At 48.8% G+C, this 24481-nt stretch overlaps 4 protein-coding genes across 8 annotated transcripts in view; 3 read left to right on the top strand and 1 right to left on the bottom strand.

Annotated features, from left to right (window-relative positions):
- Window positions 1–23343, top strand: part of LOC102947012 (E3 ubiquitin-protein ligase TRIM58) — a 188699-nt gene extending 165356 nt beyond the window's left edge. Inside the window, exons 1-7 of one of the 4 annotated variants that reach the window (XM_037913579.2) lie at window positions 7466–7496; window positions 10946–11024; window positions 14844–14939; window positions 17236–17466; window positions 20028–20050; window positions 20139–20245; window positions 21197–23343. In XM_037913579.2, the coding sequence (XP_037769507.1) occupies window positions 10986–11024; window positions 14844–14939; window positions 17236–17466; window positions 20028–20050; window positions 20139–20245; window positions 21197–21738 (1038 nt within the window). In that variant the 5' untranslated portion in view covers window positions 7466–7496; window positions 10946–10985 and the 3' untranslated portion in view covers window positions 21739–23343. The other 3 variants (XM_043528813.1, XM_037913577.2, XM_037913578.2) reach the window with 3 other exon arrangements.
- Window positions 1–24481, top strand: part of LOC114020077 (zinc finger protein 239) — a 479276-nt gene that overhangs the window by 165352 nt on the left and 289443 nt on the right. The window lies entirely within an intron of this gene.
- LOC122462963 (zinc finger protein 501-like) overlaps window positions 1–24481 on the top strand; it is a 293402-nt gene that overhangs the window by 165343 nt on the left and 103578 nt on the right. The window lies entirely within an intron of this gene.
- Window positions 1–24481, bottom strand: part of LOC114018211 (zinc finger protein 501) — a 225968-nt gene that overhangs the window by 130456 nt on the left and 71031 nt on the right. The window lies entirely within an intron of this gene.

Consider the following 24481-nt stretch of genomic DNA (forward strand, 5'->3'; position numbering starts at 1 on the left):
ATAGCCTTAGAGAAGCAAAGGTTAAAACCAAGTTCAGACTGGTCAAAGCCAGGGCTTCACAAATCCATGCTGTTGTAGGATCCATCTTCTCTCTCTGTCCTTCTATCTCTCAGTCCTGAATGAGAACTCCTATGTGTCTGTGAACCTTCTTCTTAAACAATGATCCCTGACACCTCTTGTCTCTGTTCTCTGGAAAAAGCGATGCTGTGTTCACACATTCAGTCTGCTTGAACCGCCTGTTGTTAAGTGTTAATGTGTGTCATTGTCTCTTCTGTATCCTCCACTGGTATGTTTTGGTTCCAGCCAGCTCCTGAGGGTGCATTCATGCCAACGCAGAGAGATCAAATATCATACGTCTCCTTCCCTGTTCCAGGAGAAGCATTTTATTCTCTCTGCATCCAATGAGTAACAATGCAAAGACAGATGGCCAACTGAGACTCATATTGGTCATAAAAATATCGCAGAAAATTCCCACATTCATTATAAATGGGTCCTGGGGCACTGAGAGATTGGTGATCTGGGAAGCAAAATGGAGAGTGCTGGGGAATATAATATTTGAAAGTTGGGTTGTTGCTGGATGGGCACAGGCAATGGGCGAGGGAGGTTGGGTGCTAGTGGGTGGGTTACTTGGAGTCTGAGATGGGAGAACTGTCCTGAACTCTAAATGTTTTCCTTCTCCAACAGAGAATGAAAAGCAATATACCCCCAACTTCCATCCAACTCATGGTCTGTTACAAAACCTCAGCAGTGACTGTTAAAGCAGATTAAGTTCTCAAATACACAGGCTGTGGAAGAGTCAGATGTGTTCAACTGTTGATACTTGAGAGTACGACTTCACCAGTCAGCCTATGCAGACTGTTGAATGGGGTGAATGTTTCTTTTTGGTGTCTGTTAGCAATGGAAGTGAAAGCCTTATGGAGCATTGGTGCATGTTATCCACAGTGTTGTAGCTGATATGAAGGTGGCAAGGAATACAGGAGTCTTTTCCTTCTAATTCCCATGTTTTAAGGTGACTGGCATATGTTCTGATGCCACCTTCGCTGTCACTAAATGCAGTTTTCTTTGTGTTACTTATATATAGAAACTTTCAAACAGATGTTTTCCCCAATATTCTGAGCTCACGTTTTTTCTCCTCCATCCCCAAACCCTGGTGTTTCGAGTAGAAGTGGCTCATGGTAGGTAGCGTTCAAGTCAAGCCAGCCTTTACAAATCATTTTTCAAAGTGAAAAATGCTCTCCAACATCTTCTTACTGGTTCCTTTGTCTCTGTCCATCATTTCTGTTGCAACCAAAGTCTAACTTTCAGCCCCTCCCTCTTCTGTCTTCAAAAATAAAACTTCTCGCCTTCTAAAAAATGCTAGTGAACTCTCTGTGGGAGGGTGAAAATGTCCAGAACACGTCAAAGAAAATGTTTTTGAGGAGAAGAAGACCTCCCCCTCCCAAGGACCTCCTTGAAATTTTGATCACATGTAGGTACTGCGTATGGCAACAGAAAGAGTTTTTCTGATGACATAGGGAGTGTCTACACTGCAATGCAAGCCCAGGGTTAGCGGGACTCGAGTCAGCAGATGCTGCGTTTGAGAAACAATGGTTTGAACATTTGCACTGATTGCCAAACCCAGGTTTAGAATTTTTTAGCATCCACACTGCAGTACACAGTTCTGAGTCCAACCAACCAGATGGCAGACTTCCTAGCACTCTCCGGAAGTGTGGCTGGTCTAGGTCTTCATTCCTGGTGCGGCGTGGGAAATCTTGACTATCCACACTGCACGTTGCAGGAAGTTTGAACAGCCATCAACACATCCTGCCAAACCGTCATTTTGATCTGTGTGCTTCCAGAAACTGGAGCCAGCAACATGAAGGAGTAGACCAGGGGTAGTCAATAGGTGCCCTGTGGTCCAAATCCGAACTGCCATAGGCTTTTCAGCGGACTCTGGGGGGCGCTGGAACTTACGGCTTCAGTCCCGCTGGCACTCATGCCAGAATTTGGGGCTTGAGCCCTGCGAGGATCCCCGTGCACCCCAGCGCCCAGTCAGGGCTCCATTTAGAGAGGGTAGGGAGAACACCTGTCCCCGAGAGTTTCGAGTCAGCCCTGGGCATCTGCCACTGTGGCTTGCTGTGCTTGTCACAACCTTTGTGAAGCCAGAGGTGGGCCATTTACTCCTGAATGGACCTAGGATGATGATGGGCCACTGCACTGGTGCACTCAGCGACCACAGCTGGATCTGGATGTACCCAGGCAATCAGGGGTGCTTTGTGCTCCTGCATTATGGATGTGCATGGGCCAATGGAAGAAGGAGAATAGTACCTCTATGAATGGGCTTGTGTTTGGGGAGTGGGGTGCCATTGATTGCTTTTATGGGAGGGGAAGTTGATTGCCACGAATTGTACTTTTGAATGATGTGACCACTTATGAAATAGGATTGGGGGGAGGAAGCAGTGTGGATTGATGTATATAGCTGTATCGAGACCTGTGTTTTGCTTAGAACCTCCCAGTTGTCCCTGATCATGTGTTTCCCTTTATTATTTGAAATACACCTTTATACGATGTGTTGCAGTGATGGCAATACAATTCTTTATTGAATAAAAAACCTTTATTTTTACACATGAATTGGAAAAGCACAATATTAAACCCTTGTCTGCCCAGCCAGCTTTGCCACTAGCCCACCAAAACACCAGCAACACCACAAGCTCTAAAAGTAACCAAGAACAAAGTGCATAAACAAGTGCAAACGGATGAGCTATGTACAAGACCTCCCCCTCTACCCCCACACTATTGCTTGTCTCTGGCTCCCTGTTCTCCTTCTCCCTCCTTCGATGTTTGCCACACACTTGGTGCTGAGGCAGGGGGGTGAAGGTGTTCACAGGAGAGGGGTTCAGCACTGAGGACTCCATGGGGCACAGCTGTCCTGTCCAGACGCTCATAGGTCCCAACTGCACTGGTCACCCAGCCATGAAGTTGTCCAAGCTGTTTCTGGCACGCAGGCCAGGATACTGCAGTGAGCATGCAGAACCATGATGTGGGTGCTGCAGGAGCCTGTGCCTTTGCAGCCATTAGAGACAGTAGCCACTCAAGCGGTTCTCTCTCTGGTGTGTTTTATCTTCTTCCCTTAACTGCCATTCTTGTTCCAGCGACTGTGAAGTGAGTGCCTGCTGTTACCCTATCCTCATGCTGCAAAGCCAGCCCAAGCCTTTCCCATGTCTTTCCTCTTGCCGCAAGTCCCTTTGCCTTTGGCACTCGACTGCATGTTGGCCCCATCCAGAATATCAACCATCAGTTCATCATGAAAACGCTTCCTTTTGGAACAGTCTGCAAAGGCACAGGGAGCCAGGCTTCTGCAAGTATGGGCAAGCTGTGGAGGTATGAACATAAGAACAGCCATACTGAGTCAGAACAAAGGTCCATCTAGCCCAGTATCCTTTCTTCAGTCAGCGGCCAATGCTACGTGTCCCTGAGGGAATGAATCGAACAGGCAATCATCATGTGATCCATCCCCTGTCGCCCATTCCCAGCTTCCGGCAAACAGAGGCTAGGGACACCATCCCTGCCCATCTAGGCTAATGGCCATTGATGGACCTACCCTCCATGAATTTATCTAGTTCTTTTTTGAACCCTGCAGCCTGCAGAGGCTGAGGAGCCAGGACCAGGACCAGACACAGAGGGTTATGGTCTCGAATAGCTCAGTGAAGGAGCACAGAAAAAAATCCTTTTGGAAGTTCAAGAACAAAAAATATTCCTTTTTTTTTTTAACTGAACTTCCATGTATCGGCAGAGGGCTGCTTCAGACCCCGAACACTGCCGGGACACAGCCGGGTTTATTGAGAGAATGGCAAGTTTAACATCACAATGCTTTTAAAAAAAATTATTTCAACTAAATGGAGTTGGGGGGAAGGTTGGTGGCGGTGCAGCACGACATCAGCCTTCTCTCTCATTTCAGACATTGCACGTTTTGGAGGACATTGGTGTTCTCGTGGTGCCTGGCTGGTGTTATTCCAAGCGGCCAGTGGGAAGCCAGGCATGTGTGCCACTGAAGTATTCAAACGTAGGGTGACTGAACCACACATCTACATGTGGAGTGGGCTGGTGAGCTACATGGCGGTTCTGGAAAAATATGCCCTGCTTCCTTGAAATGTGACTACCTAGGTGGAGTTCCTGCTATGGGAAAATTTGCACCCGGGATTGGGTCAGGACTAAGTGATTTGTGTACAGATGTCCACATACTCTCACTCTGCCTTTGTGCTTAACTGAATGGGAGCTACCTACACTCAAACATTTAACCTACTCTGCAGAAAGAAACCCAGGTCTGCTAAATTTTATAACCCCTTCAACCCCTTTTTAACATCTTCACACTTATGCACATGATGCCATCTGACAGGGTACTTCCACTTACCCTTCATTAAACCCACAGACCACACTGATCTCCCACCTCAGTTGCTTATAATTCCCATGGCAAGGAGACATGGCAAGGAGACACGAGGCATAGTGGCTTTCTCAAGGCACCTATGCATTTCTTTCCATGACCACCATGTGACAAAAATCTTAATGTTTTGGGACCTTGACCATATCTGAGATTGTTCTCACCTGCCCCGTTAGCAGCTACGTACTCCAAATATTTCAAATCATGACCATTATACCCATTCCACTATTAAAAAAAAAATGTCCACAAGGCTGGAGGAGCATTGAGGAATCACATAGCAACAGTGGGGCCTAATGGAGAAACCTCTGATGATTCCTAGCTCTGTCATTGGCTTGTGGGTTGACCTTGGGCAAGTCACTTTACCGCTGTGTGCCTCAGTTTCCCATCTGTAAAATGCAGACAACGATGTGAAGTTCTTTGAGATCTGATGAAAAGCAATATATAAAAGCAAGGTGTTTGGTTATCAAATGTATATCAAATGCATATCAAATGCAAACCTAGGTGAGAACTACCACTGTCTAAATGACCACTAACTCATGCAACAAACATTTCTCTCTGGGAAATTAAATGACGAAAAACTTCATTAACATAGACTTAAGGTGGCCCAGAGGATCTCGTGCCCTTGTAGACTGTGGAGTTCAGCAAAACTCAAACCTCTGAAAATGAAATGAAGAGTGAAGGTGCATGCCAATGCAACCTGCCCTCTTTGAGCGATGATCCAATACACCTACCGCACAAAGACCCGCACTCTTCCTGTGCAGATAGTGCATGTCACTCAGGCAGTAGGACACAAGATAACTGTAGCACAGAGTCAAACACCTCTTTGCTAAGGGAAAACTTGTTTTTAGGTGAGCTGCACTGAAAAGGTGCTATCCACTCCTCTTCTACATTCAAACACTGAGCCTGTCACCAGAAATGGCCCCACACTTGTTAAGTTTTACAGCTCCTTCAACCCTCTTTTACGGTCCATTCACCCTTACTCACAGGATTCTATCTAACTTATACTTTCATTTACCCATCATCAAACACACAGACTCCTCTAACATCCTGCCTCTCTGCTGATAATCCCCATGGCAAGAAGACCCCTGTACTCTGCTGCTGACAACTTACACAACTCAGCACTGAAATGATGCATCCTGGATTCCTCAAGGTACACATGCACCTTGTTCTTTTGATCTCATGTATGGGGAAACTCAAATCCAGATCTCCTCCTATCAAATCACAGCTCTGAGATGCTCCTCAACCTAATCTCCAGATCTCCTCATATTACAATTGCACTTCTACCAAGCTACCCACTTACGTCTCCAGCATTCAATATAGCTACACCTACCACAGTAAATGCAGCAGGAGCGCACACAGATAACTCCCAGTTGACATTGCCAGCTCCAGGGAGGGCAGAGTTAAGGTTGACTGGGCATATACCTTAACTCTACATGTCATGGTTTTCAAAGGATTGAATTTTGCTGGGCAACTTTGACTTATAGTAACGTAGGCTTGAGGTCCTCCAGTCCAGCCCCCTGTGCTGGGTCAAGGCCAAGTAAACCTAGACCATCCCTGCCAGGTGTTTGTCTAACCGATTCTTAAGAACCTCCAATGCTGGGGATTCCACAGCCTGTCTTGGAAGCCTATTCCAGAACTTAACTATCCTTATAGTTAGAAAGTTTGTCCTGATAGCTTACCTAAATCGCCCTTGCTGTAGATTAAGCCAATTATTTCTTCTCCTACCTTCAGTGGGCATGGAGAACAACTGATCAACAACCTCTTTGTAACAGTCCTTAACATATTGGAAGACTGTTATTGAGACCCCTACAGTCTCCTTTGCTCAAGACTAACCATGCCCTTTTTTTTTAACCTTTCCTCACAGGTCTGGTTTTCTAAACCTTTGATTATTTTTGTTACTCTCCTCTCAACTCGCTCCAATTTGTCTATATCTTTCTTAAAGTGTGACACCCAGAATTGGACACAGTACTCCAGCTGGAGCCTCACCACTGCTGAGTGAAGCAAGACAGTTATCTCCTGTGTTTTACATATGATGCTCCTGGTAATACAGCCCAGAAAGATATTCGCCTTTTTAGCAACTGCATCACATAGTTGAATTTCTTATCCACGCTAACCCTCACATCTGTTTCAGCACTGCTACAGCCTAGCCAGTTACTCCTCATTTTGTTAGTTGTACATTTGATTATTTTTCTTCCTAAGTGTAAGTCCTTTACACTTGAATTTCAGCTTGTAGATTTCAGACCAACTCTCCAATTTGTCATGGGTGTTTTGAATTCTAAATCCTGTCCTCCAAAATGTTAGCAATCCCTCCCAGCTTGGTGTCGTGGAAATATTAAAAGCATTGTCTCCACTCCGTTATCCAAGTCATGAATAAAAATATTGAATAGGACTGGATCTGGACAGACCCTGCTGGGACCCAACTAGACACATTCCCCTGGGGTTGACAATGAACCATTGATAACTACTCTGAGTACGGTCTTTTAACTGGTTGTGCACCCACCTTACAGACTTTTCATCTAGATCACATTTCCCTAGTTTGCTTATGATACTGTCATGTGGAATTGGGCCAGGGGCATTACTAAAACGAAGCTATATGAGATCTACAGCTTTCCCTCATCCACTAGGCCAGTGAACCCAAAAGTTTTTTCAAAAAGAAAAGGAGTACTTGTGGCCCCTTAGAGACTAACACATTTATTTGAACATAAGCTTTTGTGAGCTTCATCTCACTTCATCGGATGCATGCAGTGGAAAAGTTTTTTGTCAGTGAATTTGTCTCATTAATTCCTGCCACCAGAGGGCTCCGCTTATTGCTAAGCGAGAGGCGGCTGTTCAGGATCTCAGGGAGTGTTGAGTTACTTGATTGTCCGCTTCCTGTCTCCACCACTAGCTGCTGCTGCCTCCGTTATGAGCTCGGAGCCCGGGCTGAGCCGCTGCCGCTTCCCAGCGGGGTCTGTGCGGGGAGAGCCCTTCCCTAGCGCCCCTCGGGGCCCAGCCGGGGGGACTTTCTCCAGGGGCTGGAACCAGCCCCTAGGGCAGCCCCGGGCTCTGCCGACACCAGCCCCTGAGCCGGAGCCTGCAGGTGAGGGGAGAGACCCGGGGAAAGGGCTGGGGCCGGGGGGGAAAGTGACTCTGCACCAACGGCCCCTCCTCTGCTCCCGGGGGGGCGGGGGTCTGCGAGTCCCAGCGCTGCTCCCTCCCTGACCCCCCCCTCCCCCGGTTCTGCCCCCCTGAGCGCTGGCAGGAGCTGAGCCAGCGCCGGGAGAGCGACCGCCCTGGGCCGGGCCAGGGACCGAGTCTCCCAGCCCGAGGGGAGGGGGCAGGAGGGAGACAGGGGCAGAGACTGGCAGGGGCAGCAGGAGCAATCAGTGGGGAGCGAGGTTCCCGGCTCCCTGCCCAGCCCCATTCCCTGCAGCACCCGGGGCAGATTGACTTTCCTGGGACAAGGGGAGGAGCAGGGAGAGGAAAAGCCAGTTCCTGCCTCTGCCTGGTCCCCACGCTGCTGGGGGGATGCGCTGCCCTGAGGACAGTGTCAGGGGGAGCCCCCAAAGCAGCTCCTTTCATTCTGCTCCTTTCTGGGGTTTGGTTCAGAGACTTGGTTCCTATGTTAACAACGTTTCAGCGGGTTTAGCGCTGGTGGCAGAGGCCGGTGTGGTGTGACAAACTTCTTGGCTGTTACTGTCCTGAGCAAGCGGGTAGGAACAGAGGATGCTGAGTCCCGGATCTGCTGAAGTAGCAGGGCCTGGTGGCCACTTTACTCTTCTGTTACTTGATGTGTTACATATGCAGATGTTGATCATACTTCTAACTGCATATTTTAATTTCCTAGCCACATGGTTTGTTCTGATACATTTCAGTGACCTTCCTCCTTCGGACAAGTTGACTGTTCTGGGTTGCCAAAATCCAGGCTTTTCTAAAACGAACGATCCTGTTGCTCCTTTGCATTGGTTGGGTGAGGGCCACGGTGCTGACCTCACCTCATTTGCCTTTTGGTGAAATTCCGTTGCCTTGTCTCTGCTTGGTTTTTGCAGGTGGGATAGCTAATGCAGGTTAGTTAACACACGTTTGCTAAGCACTGATGACACAGAATACAAGGCTGACTCAGGTGTTAAATGAAGTGTTATTGTTCGTGGCTTGACAACTCTGATACAGTTTGTGTGGCTCACTCTGCTCCTTTCCCATCAGAGGTATTTGCATCTGAGTGTCTGCAGCCTCCCATTGTGTGGGTATCATGGAAAACCAGCTAAAACATTTTAAACTAAAGGAATTACCAGAGGCTTCCCCCCCATCCCCGCCCTGCTCTATTTCCCTTATCCCCTTCTGTTATTCAGGGGTTGGCTAGATGGTCTGACACTGAGGCCTGGTCTACACGACAGAGTTAGGTCGACGTCAGCTGCCTTATGACAACCTAATTATGTCAGGGTACACACTAAGGAACCAAAAACCAGGACACTATTCCAAGCCTGCATTTCCCAGCAACATTGCACTCAAAATAGTTTTCTCTTAGCTTTATCTCAGGGCTCAGGCTTTGTCTGCTTGGCTTTCTCTCTCTGCTTTGCTCTTGTTCTCTCAGTGCCTGTGTCTGTCACTGGTGCGCGCACACACACACAGATACCCTTCAAAGCCCTAGCCCCTGCATTTCAAGCCCCTTGGGCCACATGATTCAGCTTCTATACCCCGTGTCTATGGGCCTGTGTTTTGTTTCAGTCTGCTAATTACGATGGCTTCTTTGCATTGATTCTAAATGGAGGGCAGCGGTCAGGCCTGACCCACTATAAGGTTTACTCCAAACCAAAATTATATTAATAAGGTTAAGATTCCGTCTTGGGTATTTTTAGCAAGAGTCACGGACAGATCGTGGGCAATAAACACAAATTCACAGAAGCCTGCGACCTGTCTCTGACTTTTACTAAAAATACCCTGAGGATGGAGGACAAACAGAGCTTTGCTGGGGCTTGCAGCTGCTGCGGCAGGGGCTGGTCGCTGCTGCTCCAGCCCCAGGGAGACTGACCCAGCCCCAGCCGCTGCTCTGGCAGGTTGCGGACCGCTGCTCCCGCGGCCCCAGGGCTGACCACTGGTCAGCTGTTCTGGCAGCCACTGCTCCAGCAGCCCCCGGGGATGACAGCTGCTCCAGCCTGCCACAGAAGAAGTCACAGAGATCCCAGAAAGTTGCAGAATCAGTGACATCTGTGAAGGAATTGTAGCCTTAAATAGTAATGACAGATCTGGTTGCATTTTAGTGTTCCCTTCCCACACTGATGTCTAATGGGGTCAGGGGCCATTCTGACACCTGGGAACACTGCAGGGAAGGGACACACCTGGGCTGTGAATTGGTTGGGTAGTGGCTGAGGAGTTGCTATGTTTGCTCTGTGCCCACCGAGGATTGCCCTTGGTATGGGCAAGTCTGAAAGCCACATTTTTTTTCCATCGGCATCCGTTTTTGAAAGGGACCGGTGACTTCGGGTGTCCCAGGTTTTGTATGTCCAGCTAGAGACACCTCACTGGGGTGACTTCCAGAAAGGGTCAAGCACCATTTCTGTCTCCCTGTCTCAGGGCTGCCAACTCTTGTGATTTTTTTTTTTTAACCACAAGTCTCATGATATTGGGCATAGGCACCAAATCTGTGGGTGCTCTAGGGCTGGAGCACCCATGAAAAAAAAAGTGGGTGCTCAGCACCCACAGGCAGCCTTGCGGGTCAGGGCCTCCCCCTCCCGCCCACTGCGAATCAGCTGTTCCATGGCATGCAGGAGGCGCTGGGAAGAGGGGGAGGAGTGGGGTCAGAAAGAGGCGGGACAGGGGTGGGAAGAGGTGGGGCAAGGTGGGGGCTTGGAAGAAGAGGTGGAGTGGGGGCAGCGCCTGGGGTGGAGCAGGGGTCGAGCTCCCTCCTGGCAGCTCAGTAAGTCAGTACCTATGAGATTGGGTGATTTTTTTTCCTTAGAGCCCCAGCTCCAGGAGCCCTGTGATTCCATGAGGAGCTCAGGTTTCTTTTTAAAAAATTAAGTGACATTCTAGGCCTGATGGTAGTAGAGAAAATATGAACCCAAGAGACTCCAAAGCAAGGAGGCAAACAAAATGAATCTCAAATATAGTTTCAGTATCTTCTTTAAATGGCAGAATTTTTCAGAAAAAAATCTCATGAGTTTTGGGGGCTCATTCATGATATTTGGACATTGGTCCCTTGTGCTAGAACAGAAGAATGAGGAGGAAGAGACCTTAGCTCATTAGGACAATGACAGAGCTGAGAACAGAACCCCGGTCCCATGAGTGTCTATCTCATGACCTACCCACTAGGTCTCATGGCCTTTCAGCTGGCAGCATGCAGTGAGCCCTGCTAGCACAATGTGGCATCGGTCTGTGACTAGAGAGAGAAATAAAGCATCATTTCTTCTCATAGAAAAGCCACTTGTCTGATTTTAACTCTTCACATTCAAAGACGAGTCAGCAGTTCCATACTAAAAGATCAGTACAAAAATCACACCTGGGTATATGTGAGCAGGGAGCCCATCTAACCCGGGGCTATTTATACTCCAGATCTTTCTGATGGAGCCAGGGGAGGAGCCGGGCCCCTTGGATGCAGAGGAAGGGGAGAGTCTGCAAGGAATTTGCACAGGTGAGGAGTCTGTTAAATCAATTTGGAAACCAGGGGTGGGGGAAGGAAGCGGCTGGGATTTGCACCAAGGCCCAGTGAGCCCTCCCCCCAGTTCTGCCCCATCTCACCTGGTCAGGTTTGCCCAGCAGTGGCCACATCCTCATGGCTTCCCTGACCCACAAATACACCACTCTACTGCTCCCTTTCCTGAGTATTCAGAGTGTTACATGGAAGCAGATCTGGTCCTTCTGCTTTGGGGGATTTGGTCTCTAATTTCAGATCATATCGATATTTATTTCTGCCATTCCCCCTTCCCAAGGATTCTTTACTTCCCAACGTAAGGAATGACTCGGAATTTTGCCCCTTTATTCCAGCAGAGGATGGGGCAGTGAATATAAAGGAGGAGAACTGTCTGCAGGGAGCAGTGTCGAGAAACTCCGAAGGGAATGTTTGCCAGATTCCTGAGCAGGTGGTGCCCTGTGAGAGTTGAGGCAGCTCAGGTCAGGAAAAGATCCCAGTGGAAGAGGCACAGGGCAGAGCCACTTCCCCTGGCAGAGCTCTCAGGCAAACTAAAAATATTGAAGCCCATCAGAGAATCAGCCCTGGTCAGAAACCCTATAACTGCCCTGAGTGTGGCCAAAGCTTCAGTGTGAGCTCAGACCTTAGTAGACATCAGAGGATCCATATGGGAGAGAGACCCTATAAATGCCTTGAGTTACTTGGTAAGATGACAGATCAGCGCAAACAGTTTCACAAGCTCTGAGTTTTATTTGGGATTTTGTTTTAAATGGGTTTGTTTTTCTAGGTAGGCAAAAAGGTTTAAAGTGATAAAAGAAAGGGAGTGAAATTCATAGAGTTCTTGGTCTTTCAGTTTCCAAACAGAATCAGGATGTGTTGTAGGTGTCGAGGTCTTAATAAAGGATGGAGTTCCAACCATCGGATGTGTCCTGACAATCTGATTGCCCATGGAGTCATTTGTCTTTCTGCTCTCACTGCACTCCCTGCCTGAGTAGACTGTCAGACTCCTGGCTGTTACGTGACACGAATTGCATATCGTTAGATATTAAGCTGAGCTGGGAATGATCAGGGTCTGGATGGATGCCAGAGAAGGCTGTGAAAGCCACAAGGGGCGGTGACTTGGGGCAGTGATCCATTCTTAGATCAGCAGGTAACAACCTGCTCCTGGCACTCCAGCTGTTGACCCGTGTTTCCCAAGGTAGGAAAGCGAAAGCTAACTCAGCTCTACTCCCCGGAGGCACCAGGGCTGCCATGAACCCAGCCCTGCAGCGCCAGCGTGGGGTTGTTTGTTCGAGCTGCCAGGGCCCCTATAAGATCCCGGTGACATTTAAAGGGTGCAAGCACAAGTTCTGCCGCTTCTGTGTCACCCCCTTCAAGGGGGAGTCGGGCACAGCCACCTCCTGCCCCCTGTGCCACAAGGCCCCCAGGCACGGAGACGACAAGCCCCAGGGGCAACCAGGCAGCAGGGCAGATGAAGCTGAAAAAATCCATCTGGAAGTGGGCGAAGAGCCTGAGGTGGAGTGGGAGTGCGGGGAACACCAGGCGGTTCTGGACTTGTTCTGCGCAGAGGATCAAGCCCTCATCTGCATGAGCTGCAGGGACTGCCAGGCTCACCGCACTCACACCGTGGTTCCCATTGAGGAGGCTGCCCAGGAGTACAAGGTAGGGGGCTGCTGTGTCTCTGCTCTGCGACTCTGCTGTTCAGCCTCTCCCTGCAGCTGGCAGAAGTGACGGTGAAATTCAGCACAAAGCCCAGGCACCACTTACACGAGAGACCTCCTGACCCACACGTCTGGCCTGCACTGCGGCCAGCCCTAGGGAGGGACACGGAAGCCTGGCGATAGTGCCCATGAGCCAGGAAACATCTGTGCCTGAGAAATACTCGACCCTGCCTCCTCTAACTGCGCTCCCACCAGGCCTGTGTCCTCCTCTTACCTTGGGTTCCATTGTTGTGTGGCTGGACCAGTGGTGGATTGCCGCATGTGGCAACAGGGCCTGTGCCCAGGGGCCCTGGCCAATTTGGGGCCCCCAGAAAAATCTCGCTCCCTGCTGTGGCCCTGGGGCACAGAGCGTCTCTGGTCTTAGGGCCGCAGAGGAGGGTTTGGGGTGGAAAGGAGTGAGCGGGGGATGGGGCCGCGGGGAAAGGGGTGGAATGGGGTGGGGCCACGGGGGAAGGGGTGGAATGGGGCAGGGCTGTGGGTAGAACGCGGGTGGAGCTGTGGGTGGAACAGGGACGGGGCTGCGGGGGAAGGGGTGGAATGGAGTGGGGCCAGAGGTGGGGCCACAGGCGGAAGGGGTGGGGCCGCAGACAGAAGGGGTGGGGCGGGACCACGGTTTCTGCACCGGGACCCCCCAACTTGCTCCGGCCCAGGGCCCCAGAAGACCTTAATCTGCCTCTGGCCTGGATGCTGTGTGATCATAAAGATCAAAGCCAGAAGGGGACACCAGATATCTAGTCAGACCACCTGTGTATCATAGGCTATCAACAGCTCCCAGAACCCGCACTCTAACCCATCTACTGAAATTAGACCAAAGTATGGCAGCCACTGGTGCCAATTAGGGGTCTGCAGGTGCTGAATGCCTCCCTTCCCCCGGGCTTTTGCACTTCTTCAAAGTTTAATAGGCAACGAAGTCAGGGGCGGGAGGGGTGGGCAAGGCAAGGCCACTTTTAAGCAACTGAAATTAGTACAGCTGCTGCTGGAGCAGTCCGGAGCATTTCTCTGGCTGAGTGGTCACAGTGCCATTGAAATTTGACTGGGCTGCCCCTGCCTACAGCAGCGAGTGCTGCTGTGACTTGATGCATGGGCATTCTGCCGAGACCATTACTCCCGGCAGCACCAGCTCATGCGCCACGTGGGTGAGAAAGAGGGGAGACTCCTGGGACCAGAAGAAGGTTCCTGCTTCGGGGTGGGGTGGGGACCAGAATTTGCCCCCTCCCCCCCCAAAAAGTGCCTGAATTGGCACCACTGATTTCAACCCCCAGGAAACTAAGCTATTGTGTACCACAAGTAGAGAATAGGAGGGACCAAGGTGCAGCACTGCTAAGGCCCCTGCAATAGCCAGAAATTGATTAAGTGAGATATATCTAGATGATCCTGGCAAGCAACCCATGCCCCACACTGCAGTGGAAGGTGGTGATGGCTGCGAAAGCGAGTTTATGTATAAATTAAAATAAATTAATTCATGCATCAATTTATGCAAAGGCTTATTGTAAGGGTGTCAATTGTGGTGTTTTGTGTGTGTGTGTGTGCATGCATGTGCATATGCACAACCACTGCACACCTGTTCTTCTGATGCAATGCTCTTGGACTTTGCCTTTGCAAATTTGGCTCCCAAATTATTGCAAATATCTGCATGTCATGGTATCGCCGATGTCCCAGTCTCTGAAAGCCTGCATCACAGCTTCTCCTAAGGCAGCGGGGGTCATCAGGCAGAGCAGACCATGCTGCTTATTTTCATAGAATCATAGAATATCAGGGTTGGAAGGGACCTCAGGAGGTCATCTAGTCCAACCCCCTGCTCAAAGCAGGACCAATCCCCAATCAAATCATCCCAGCCAAGGCTTTGTCAAGCCTGACCTTAAAAACTTCCACGGAAGGAGATTCTACCACCTCCCTAGGTAACGCATTCCAGTGTTTCACCACCCTCCTAGTGAAAAAGTTTTTCCTAATATCCAACCTAAACCTCCCCCACTGCAACTTGAGACCATTACTCCTTGGTGCTCTTGCTTTTCATCAGTTTAAACTGTGCTGTGCCCTTAGCCTGTGTGTGGCGATTTTCTATGATTTAAGGAGAGCTCACTAGCTGTGCTTTTCTTGCCAGAGGAAGCTGCATACAGCGGTGGAGCTCCTGAAAAAGCAGACGGAGGAAGCTTGGGAGCTGAAATACGAGGAGGGAAAGAAGACAGCTAACTGGAAGGCAGGGTCCCATGGTTTTAACCATTCACAAGCCTGTTGGCAACTGCAGGATTTCTGGGGGTTCTGGCAAATGTCCGCAAGGAGGAGGCTATGTCCCTTTGGCATTAGCCATGCATGAGGGCAGATGTAGTGCCTGATTTTTCGGTGGGGTTTAGCATCCCTGGCTCCCACCTGGCTGGGTCCCCAGCCCTTCTGGGAATCAGCCCCCCACCCCACCCCCTAGCAGCTCATAATACGCTGCAACCCAGTAATTGTGTAGCATGTTCTCATTCTCCAGGTTCTGCTGCCATCATGTGGCCATTTGATGTCATTGCTCTCCAGTTAGCACTTCCTATATAAGTCTTCCCGCTCCCCACGGCTATGGCAAGATACCAATATTACTTATTTGTATCTTTATAGCACCAATAAGCCACACCCATGATCAAGGCACCATAGCGCTAGGGTGCTCTCCAGACAGGGTACTCTCAAGGTCCCTTCCAGCCTTACATTTCTATGATGCTCTGATAAGAGAAAGCCCTTGCCCCCAGAGAATTTAAAATCGAAATAGACATAGGGTGGGAGTTGAAGCAAAGGCACGGAGATTTTCCCAGGGTCACCCAGTGGCTCGCCGGTGGAGTAGAGAATAGAATCCAGAGGTCCCGAATCCCAGTTCAGTGCCTGATAGGGACATGGGACCGGAAGGAACCTCCTGGGTCATTGAGTCCAGCCCTTTGTTATCACAAGACACCCCATCAGAGCATCCTGTTCGTAAACTGACTAAGCTCCATCTGCAAACTGGTCAGGTTGTTTGCCCCCACTGCTCTTACTGGGAAGCTTGTTCCAGAGCCTTGCTCCTCTGATGGTTAGAAACTGCTTCTTCCCATCCACCAGGCCCAGTGATTCTCAACATGCACGCATAGACCAGAAACGCAGCTGCAGCTGCATCTCCGTTTTGTTTTGTTTTTAATTAAAAATACTGGTAGTTGAAAACCTGTTTGTCGATCGTAAGAAGGGAAGTGTCAAGCGATGATGAGCAGGTGTTGCTGTGTGCCGAGAAGGGGCTATTTTCTGTAGCGAAGCACATCAAGGGAACCTAGTAACTCACTCTTGATTGATGGGGGAAAACATCCCAGGTGCTGTGTAAAGAGATGGAATCCCTGCTTGATGTATAGTTTGGAGCAGGTTAAAACTTCACAGCATGGAGAAAGGAGCAAGACACTTAAAATCCCATAAAATTTCTAAATTCTATATTTGCTTGCTCCACAGCTAGGGCTCCTATGCGCTGTGATAAGCCAATTATTAATAGTCTTTGGGGCTTTAATATGTGATGTCCATCCCAAGGCAAAAAAAAAACCAAGCACAACACCTGTCCACCACTGGACCCCTCACCATGGCTTTGATTCCTATGCCATATAAAGGTTTTTAATTAACACTGCTTGCTAGTAATACCTGAGACCCAACCAGGCTCAGGGGCCCCTGTATGGTCTAGTGTCTAGAGCAGAGGTTCTCAAACTGTGGGTCGGGACCCCAAAGCAGGTTGTAACCCTGTTTTAAGACTTGATGGGGCCCAGGGCCAAAGCCAAAGTCCGAGCCCCATTGCCCAGAGCCAAAGCTAAAACCCTTGGGTTTCAGCCCTGGGCAGCGGGGCTCAGGTTAGAGGCCGCCTGGCTGGGGCTGAAGCCCTGGGGTGGCAGGGCTCGGATGGGCTCAGGCTTCACACCCCCTCCTGGGGTCGTGTAGTAATTTTTGTTGTCAGAAGGGGGTCGCAGTGCAATGAAGTTTGAGAATCTCTGAGCACTGAAATGAGGCTCTGGAAAACCTGGTTTCTATTCCTGGCTCTGGCCTGCTGGGTGACCCTGACCTATCACCTCCCCACTCTGTGCCTCAATTTCCCCATCTGTAAAACAGGGGTAATGATACCGACCTCCTTTTAGAATACTTAGAAATCTACTGATACAAATTGCTAAACAATAACACCTAGCTCTTACATAGCACTTTTCAGCCATCGATTTCAAAGATAAGAACTGCACATTACTGTGCTGGACACCATCCATACACTGTGTAAGCGACAGCCCCTTCCCAGAGAACTAACAATCTAAAGAGTCAAGACACACAAAAGGTAGGGGAGGAAACAGAGGCAGAGGTGAAATGATTTGGTTGAAGTTGCATAGCGGCTAGGTGGCAGAACAAGAAGTAGAACCTTCCAGGACTATCCACTGGGCCACGTTGCATCGCTACCCTCTTTACATTTATCCCTACCCCAAACTGGTTGATGTTTTTCTGTGGTTGTTTTCAATTTTTTTTTACCTTTAACGAAGGAGAAGACGCACTATCAGAGAATGTGCATCGAGATGGAATTTGAGAAGCTGCACGAATTCCTGAACGAGGAAGAGGAGCGGCTGTTGCGGAAACTGAGGAAGGAGGAGAAGGAGACCCTGAAGCAGCTACATGGGAATATAATAAAGCTCTCAGAACAGCGCTCGTCTCTGCAGAAGCTCATCACGGAGATAGAGGAGAAGTGTCAGCAACCGGCTGCCGTGTTGCTGAAGGTGAGAGACTCCCCCACCCTGTCAATCCATGCTGAATTACCGGGTATCACACACCACTGGCATTGGATCTAATGACCAAGGAAGAAATAACTATTTCAGTTTTATTGTTACCTAAATAATAAAATCCCAGGCTGGAGGGTCCATCTGCTCCAGAATTTCTCTTGCTTTTGTTAGAGGAGTGTTCCCATGCGCCTCGCAAGAGCTGCCATGTGATCATCCTCCATAGGATCAGTGCTGCTGCTGAAAGATTGCTAGAGAATTGTTGCTCTTCTACTCCTTCTCTCGCATCCCCTGTGCAATCTTCTGTAGACGTCCATGTGTCTACAGCTGCTCCGTAGTTGTGCTTGCACAGCCTCCTCTGCCCACAGGCCCACGAGATCCAATATCTCCTGTTTGCTCCAGGCGGAAGCACATCTGGAGCATGTAGTCAGCATGTTCAGCTGGGCAGTTGCAGACAACAAGGGAGAGGTGCTAGGTGTGGTCTCCCAGCTGGGCAATCAGGAAAAAAGCCCTTCAAAAATACACAGGAATTTCAAAGGAGGTGGGGTGGCTTTGGGTCTCTGTGACCCCTGAGCAGTGGAGTTCACGGTTTTGACCAGAGTGGTCACTGTCGGGCATTGTGGGATAGCTGCTGGAGGACTGTTAGGGTCAACATAGGTCACGCAGTGTCTACACTCGCACTGCTTTGATCATGGCTCACCACAGGGGCATGCACAGGGGAGAGAAAGCAGGGGCATGGGCCCCCCCAAAACCTGTATGTCCCTGCAGCCCGGGGAGGGAGGAAGCAGCAAGGTGGCTGGCTGCTGGCAGAGCTCCTCCTCCCTCCACCCCTACAGCTGCTGCTTCTCCTTCCCTGTTGCTGGAGTCCCACATGTTGCCTTTGCCTCCAGCCCCTGACTCACCTCAGTGAGGTGTCTGCTGCCCATTCGGGGAGGCTAGCCCCGCCCCTCCCCCTTCCCCTCCAGAACCCCTGAGCGTCCCACGCGGCCACCAGAAACCCCTGCCCAGCCCTGGGCTGCCGGAGTTCACAGCCCCAGCCTCAGAGCACCAGATGGCATGGCCCAGCACCTCCAGCCCCAGCACCCCCCTCTCCCAGAGTGCCAGAAAGCGCAACCCCAAGGCCTGGCAGCCCGAGCATCAGCCCCAGCCACTCTGAGTCCCAGGCCGCAGGCCAGCCAACCCTACTCCCAGCCCAGGCCACGGGGGGAAGAGTGGGAAACAGGAGGGGCCTCGGGGAGGGGGGCCACACCTGGCTGTTTGGGGAGGCTCAGCCTCCACTGGCCTGTGATACATGCCACCCATGCTTGGGCATGCCGCTGGCTCACCGCTCTTCAGGGAGGTGGTTTCACTGTGTTGCCATAAAGGGCCGCTTACATGGGCCGGAGACACGTGCGCAAATAGGTTTGATGCAAGGCGATGTCCATTGGTCTAACGTAGCATAGACCAAGCCCAAGGTCTTTCTGTGCAGTGGTACAGGTGAATGAAGAAGGATATTTTTGAGGTTAAAGCACTGGCGCAGGACTCATGAGACCTGGGCTCGATTCTCTGCTCTGCCACAGATCTCCTGTGTGCCCCGGGGCAAGTTACTTAATTGCCTCTCTTTGTAGAATGGGGTTAATACCAGTATAACCTGACTGGTGTTTGCAAGAGTAAATTCACTGGGTGTGATCCTCAGCTGGTGAGGATTTTAGGTTTCACTGACGTCGGTGGAGCTCCACTGATTTTCACCAGCTGAAGAGCTGGCCCATTAATATTTATGAGGTGATCAGACACTAGGGTGATGGGAGTCCTTCTATGAAAACAGGGGCGGTGGGTATCACAGGCCAGGGGAGGCTAAGCCTCCCCTAACCCAGGCTGTGGCCCTGCCCATGCTCTGCCCCAAGGACCCGCCTCCCTCCCCCGCTCCCTTGAAGCTGACCAGGGCTCAGCTCCAGCCAGCAGCCTGGAGCTTGGGGCTCAGGCTGGTAGCCCAGGGTCAGGGTGGCCAGGGGCCGAGTGGTTTGGGCCAGCCGGCGGCCCAGGGTCAGGCCAGCGGTCCAGGGCAGGGAAGGAGTTTGGGGCTCCAGTGGGTGATGGTGGCAGGGCCTCAGGCAGAAGGGGTGGGGCCGGGGGGCTAGCCTCCCCGAAGGGGGAGTTCATGCTCTGCCCATGCGTACAAACCTGATGCATGCTTTCTCTACTCCACCTATGCGCTGTATACGGAGCGTCTAAAAGCTCTTAGGCCCAGCTTCTCAAAGGCATTTAGGTGCCTAACTCCCAGTGGGTCTTAACCACTTACCCAGAAGTAACACATTTTCAGCATAGGAACAGAGAAGGGAAGCTGGGAGGTTGGTGTCCCTGCAGGGGCAGAGTTAAGGTTATTTGAGAGCCTTTAACAAGGCTTTTCCACACTCTCATATATGTGGGAGCTCAGAAGAGCTATAGAATGAAAAGTTATCGTTGAGTTTTACAGTTCAAGGAAGGATCTAGTTTATGATGCAAATAGTGTGAAAAAAATCAGTGAATATTGGTTTCCTTCTGTCACTGCAGAATGTGAATTCCTTTCCATTTTCTCCTTTTAGGATGTGAAAGACACATTGACCAGGTACTTTTTGCATTGACTCCAGTTACAAACTTTGCATAAATGTTTGTCCTGAGCCAAGGAGTGATAAGTTGGGCTGTGTTCTTCTTAGGAGTGAAAATATTCAAGTGCAGGAACCTGAAGCTGTGTTTACTGAACTGAAGAATGTATACAACATTCCTAGCATTGATATTATTGACATTCTAAGGAAATTCAAAGGTAAGTGAAGACTGTTCCTATATTCAGGTTCCCAGATGTTTCATGATCCTTGCACCATGGAATTTGCCATGAAATTCAAACCTTAACCTCAGAACTGTTCTCCAGACTATCAGTTTCCATTTTAAAAAAATAAAAAACAGCTCACATGATTAGCAAGAAAATATTATAAATTCAATCTGAGGGTAAACTGAAGCAGTGATTTTTGCCTGAGTCTGCAGGCAGCGTGACTCAGTAGCTCTAAGAGTAGGGAATTGCTCTTATTCATCTCAATGGAGTGTCGACTCTGAAACTTAATGGTAGTGATATAGGCGGTGACATTACCTATTTCACTGTCAAGCATTTTGCACAGAAACATCCAGCTAATGTTGGCTTGCTTATCCCACAATACCAAACTGCCTCCTGGTGCTTAAAGCCCCAAGTTCCAAAGCTTTCAGCTCCCTCTTCTGAACACCTTTTATGATGTCACCATTGGAGCAGAGCTCTGCAGCACATTGTGAACTGAAAAGTGCTGGTCTTGGTATGTTAAGACAATTCTCATATAGGACCTGATCCAAAGCCCACTGAAGTATATGGGACTCTTCCCTCTGGCATTGGATGGGGCCCCAAGCAGAACTGGTCTAAGTAAGGTAATACATTGCAAGAGAAAGGAAGGAGTCATATCCTCATTTTTACAGCGGGAAACCTGAGATGCAGAGTTTAAGTGACTCACCCATGTCACACAAGGAGTCTGTAGTAGATCTGTAAATTGAACCCAGATCTGCTGGCTCCTTATCCACAAACCCAACTTTCCTTTGCTCCCTGCCACCCACCACAGCCCAGTTTAGCTTTCATGACTCCTACTCTATGTAGCTGAAATATTAATGGAGGAGCAATTTAATTTCCCTTTAATCACCATGACCAATCCTTGCCCCTGGCAATGACTCTGTGACATTTTCTCTCTTTTTTCCCCAGTGGATGTGACTCTCGACCCAGACACAGCTCACCCCAACCTCGTCCTGTCTGAGGACAGGAGAAGCGTGACACACAGAGGCATGCGACAGGAGCTGCCCAGCAATCCCGAGCGATTTGATCCTTATATCATGGTGTTGGGCTCCAGGAGGTTCACGTCAGGGAGGTGTTACTGGGAGGTGGAGGTGGGAGACAAGGTGGAGTGGGACATAGGGGTGTGCAGAGAATCTGTGGGCAGGAAGGGGCAGGTGATATTATCTCCTAGCAATGGATTCTGGAGAGTTTGGTTGAGGAATGGAGATAAGTACAAGGCTCTGATCTCCCACCCAACCCCCCTCACTGTCAGTGTGCGGCCCAGCCGGGTGGGGATTTTCCTAGACTACAAGGCAGGCGAGATCTCGTTTTACAACGTGACAGACAGGACCCATCTGTATTCATACAGCGGAGCCTTCTATGGGGTTCTACGGCCTTTCTTCAGCCCTGGTCTCCATCGGGGAGGTGAAAACACTGCTCCGCTGACAATCTACTCGAAGTATCTGGGCTAGCTTCAATAGGAATCAAAGACACACACATGGAAGGAGCATCAAGTCAAAAAACTCCTCCCTCCACCAATACCTCCCCCCACTCACACTCTCTCCTCCTGATGGGACTCTGATCAGGCTCCATGGGGAAGGGGCCATTGTGGTGGTGAGGAATGCAGGAGTAGATTTGGTCCCATGTGGCAGGAGATGGTGAAGTGGGATACGGATTATGTTGATTGCCCAAGGGATTTCTGGGGGAGGAAAGTAGCCGTGAAAAAATATGTAGCAAAATGACAACTCATTTGGCTAACTTTTAGAAAAAGTGACTATAAAAATAAAAAAAAAAAAAAAAACCCAACCGAAGAAAAGTTGGTGACAATTTTACCCTCTTTTTTTAAATCACAAGTTTTATTAAGTGTTTTTCACCAAAATGTTGACATTTGAAGCAGTTTTGACCAGCCCCATATGTGACTGAAAAACACAGGCTCTGGGGAATTCAGAAAAATGTTGTCAAATTCCCCCCTTTTTTTCCTTAAATCAAGCATTTGAATTTTTCATTGCAGTTTCAAAAGCGGCTCTCCTGATCAATGATTTCTGGGGTGCCTCATTTTTTTTAATGCCGAACCAGAGATGCCTTAAAGCAGCCACACTGTTTTCAGAGGGAGGCTAGCTGAGCAGCCCCTTTCCTGTATTTTGGGCACTCAAAATCAATTGGGGCACTCAAAATCAAAGGTACTGAAATTTTAGGCACTGATCCTGTGAACACTTAAGCACATGCTTAACTTTGTGCAAGTAGGTAATGACATTAGTGAGTCCTGCGGGTAACTTCAGTGGGACTGCTTACATGTGCAGAGTTAAAAATCATGCAGTTGTAGAGACAGGAACTTAGGGCACTAAAATGGAATGATAAGATAATGACAGTGAATGATGCTAGGAACACAGGGGAAATGCCACACAATGAACCCTGAAATTATTGTTTTTCTTGATTGTGCTGCTGAAGAGAAAAAAAAAAATCCAAAAGCTGCCTTTAATGGCATAACATTAGATCTTACATATGTGTATGAAGCTACCTTTGCTAAGGAGCTGGCACATTCCAGAAGATTTTGCAAGGGATCTGCAGATGTGTCTAACTTCAAAGCCTAAAACTACAGCTGGTCAAAAATAAGAGCTATTCAAACAGTTTTCAGAATAGATTCCCATTAAATTTCAGTGGGAATTGTGTGGCTAAATCCCAACTGTGCTTTAAAAAAATCTCAAATATTGTTTTCTAGAGGTACAAGCTTGTTCAGCACTGAGATTGAAGTTTCATCACTTAAATTTACTTAAATCTTCCACCATTTAAAACTTGCAGTAGTCAGGTTTCTGGAGTAACAGCATGCTCATTACCAGTCTGATCCTCTGAATCAACAGAAAGACTGCTATTGTCCATCGGGTTTGGAACAGACCTCAAAACGAATTCACCAGAGACTTGAGCAATCATTTTTGTGTGTGTTTACTGCAAAAATATTTAAAACGATGGGCTGGCAATAGGCAAAATAAACCACAGTTAAAATTGTAGTTAAATTGTGGTTCAGTGTTAAATTCTGTGAAATCAATGAAAAATAAAATGCATAAATTGTTAACACTTTGCATCTGCCATTATCAAAACATTTTTACGTGGATATCTTGGGGGCAAAGAATTAATGTCATATTTTATAAGTCATAATTTCTTTAGACCAGTGGAGCTCAATCTTATTTCATAGGAGGGACATATAAATTCAAGTACAACCTCGTGCGGGCCAAACAGATTCTACATACTTTAATAAGTCCCCCATACTGATTTATATTTTAAGTTTAGTTTGTTTTGTATGTATTTAGATAGTTTTCTTCTATATACAGTATTGTCTATTTAATGACAAAACACTAATGAATTGGCCGTTAGTATATTGTGTTGAAGCAGGCTGTGGGCCTTATGTAATGCTCTGGTGGTCTGTGTATGGCCCGTGGGCCATAAATTGGGCACCCCTGCTTTAGACAGTGAGGGTAATTAACCATTGGAACAATTTACGCAGGGTCCTGGTGTTTGACAGAGGAGCCAACAGGATGTGCTCACCTGCCCTGATATGAGAGGCTTTTTAGCTGCTCTGATCCTGTGTAAGAAATGCAGCACCCAGGATACAGGCATGCAGCCACACATAGCTGCAAACAAGCAGAAAGGGAGAAACATCATGGAATTTGACTTAGCCAAATTAGCATAACAAAGGTGGTGACAGTATCATAATACTTAAGCATGCATACAAGTGTAGTTAGTTTAAGATTTTAAGGCTTTTTGTAAGTAGTACTTAATGATAGTTTAAAGTAGGTTTAGCTAGAAATCCAAAATGGAGGACTCAGGCTGAAGAATCATAGAGTATCAGAGTTGGAAGGGACCTCTGGAGGTCATCTAGTCCAACTCCCTGCCCAGAGCAGGACCAATCCCCAGCTAAATCATCCCAGCCAGGGCTTTGTCAAGCCTGACCTTAAAAACTTCTAAGGAAGGGGATTCCACAACCTCCCTAGGTAACGCATTCCAGTGTTTCACCACCCTCCTAGTGAAAAAGTTTTTTCTAATATCCAACCTAAATCTCCCCCGCTGCAACTTGAGACCATTACTCCTTGTTCTGTCATCTGCTATCACTGAGAATAGTCTAGATCCATCCTCTTCGGATCCACCTTTCAGGTAGTTAAAAGCAGCTATCAAATCCCCCCTCATTCTTCTCTTCCGTAGACTAAACAATCCCAGTTCCCT

The sequence above is a fragment of the Chelonia mydas genome, chromosome 14 (genome assembly GCF_015237465.2).
Source record: "Chelonia mydas isolate rCheMyd1 chromosome 14, rCheMyd1.pri.v2, whole genome shotgun sequence".
NCBI lineage: Eukaryota > Metazoa > Chordata > Testudines > Cheloniidae > Chelonia > Chelonia mydas.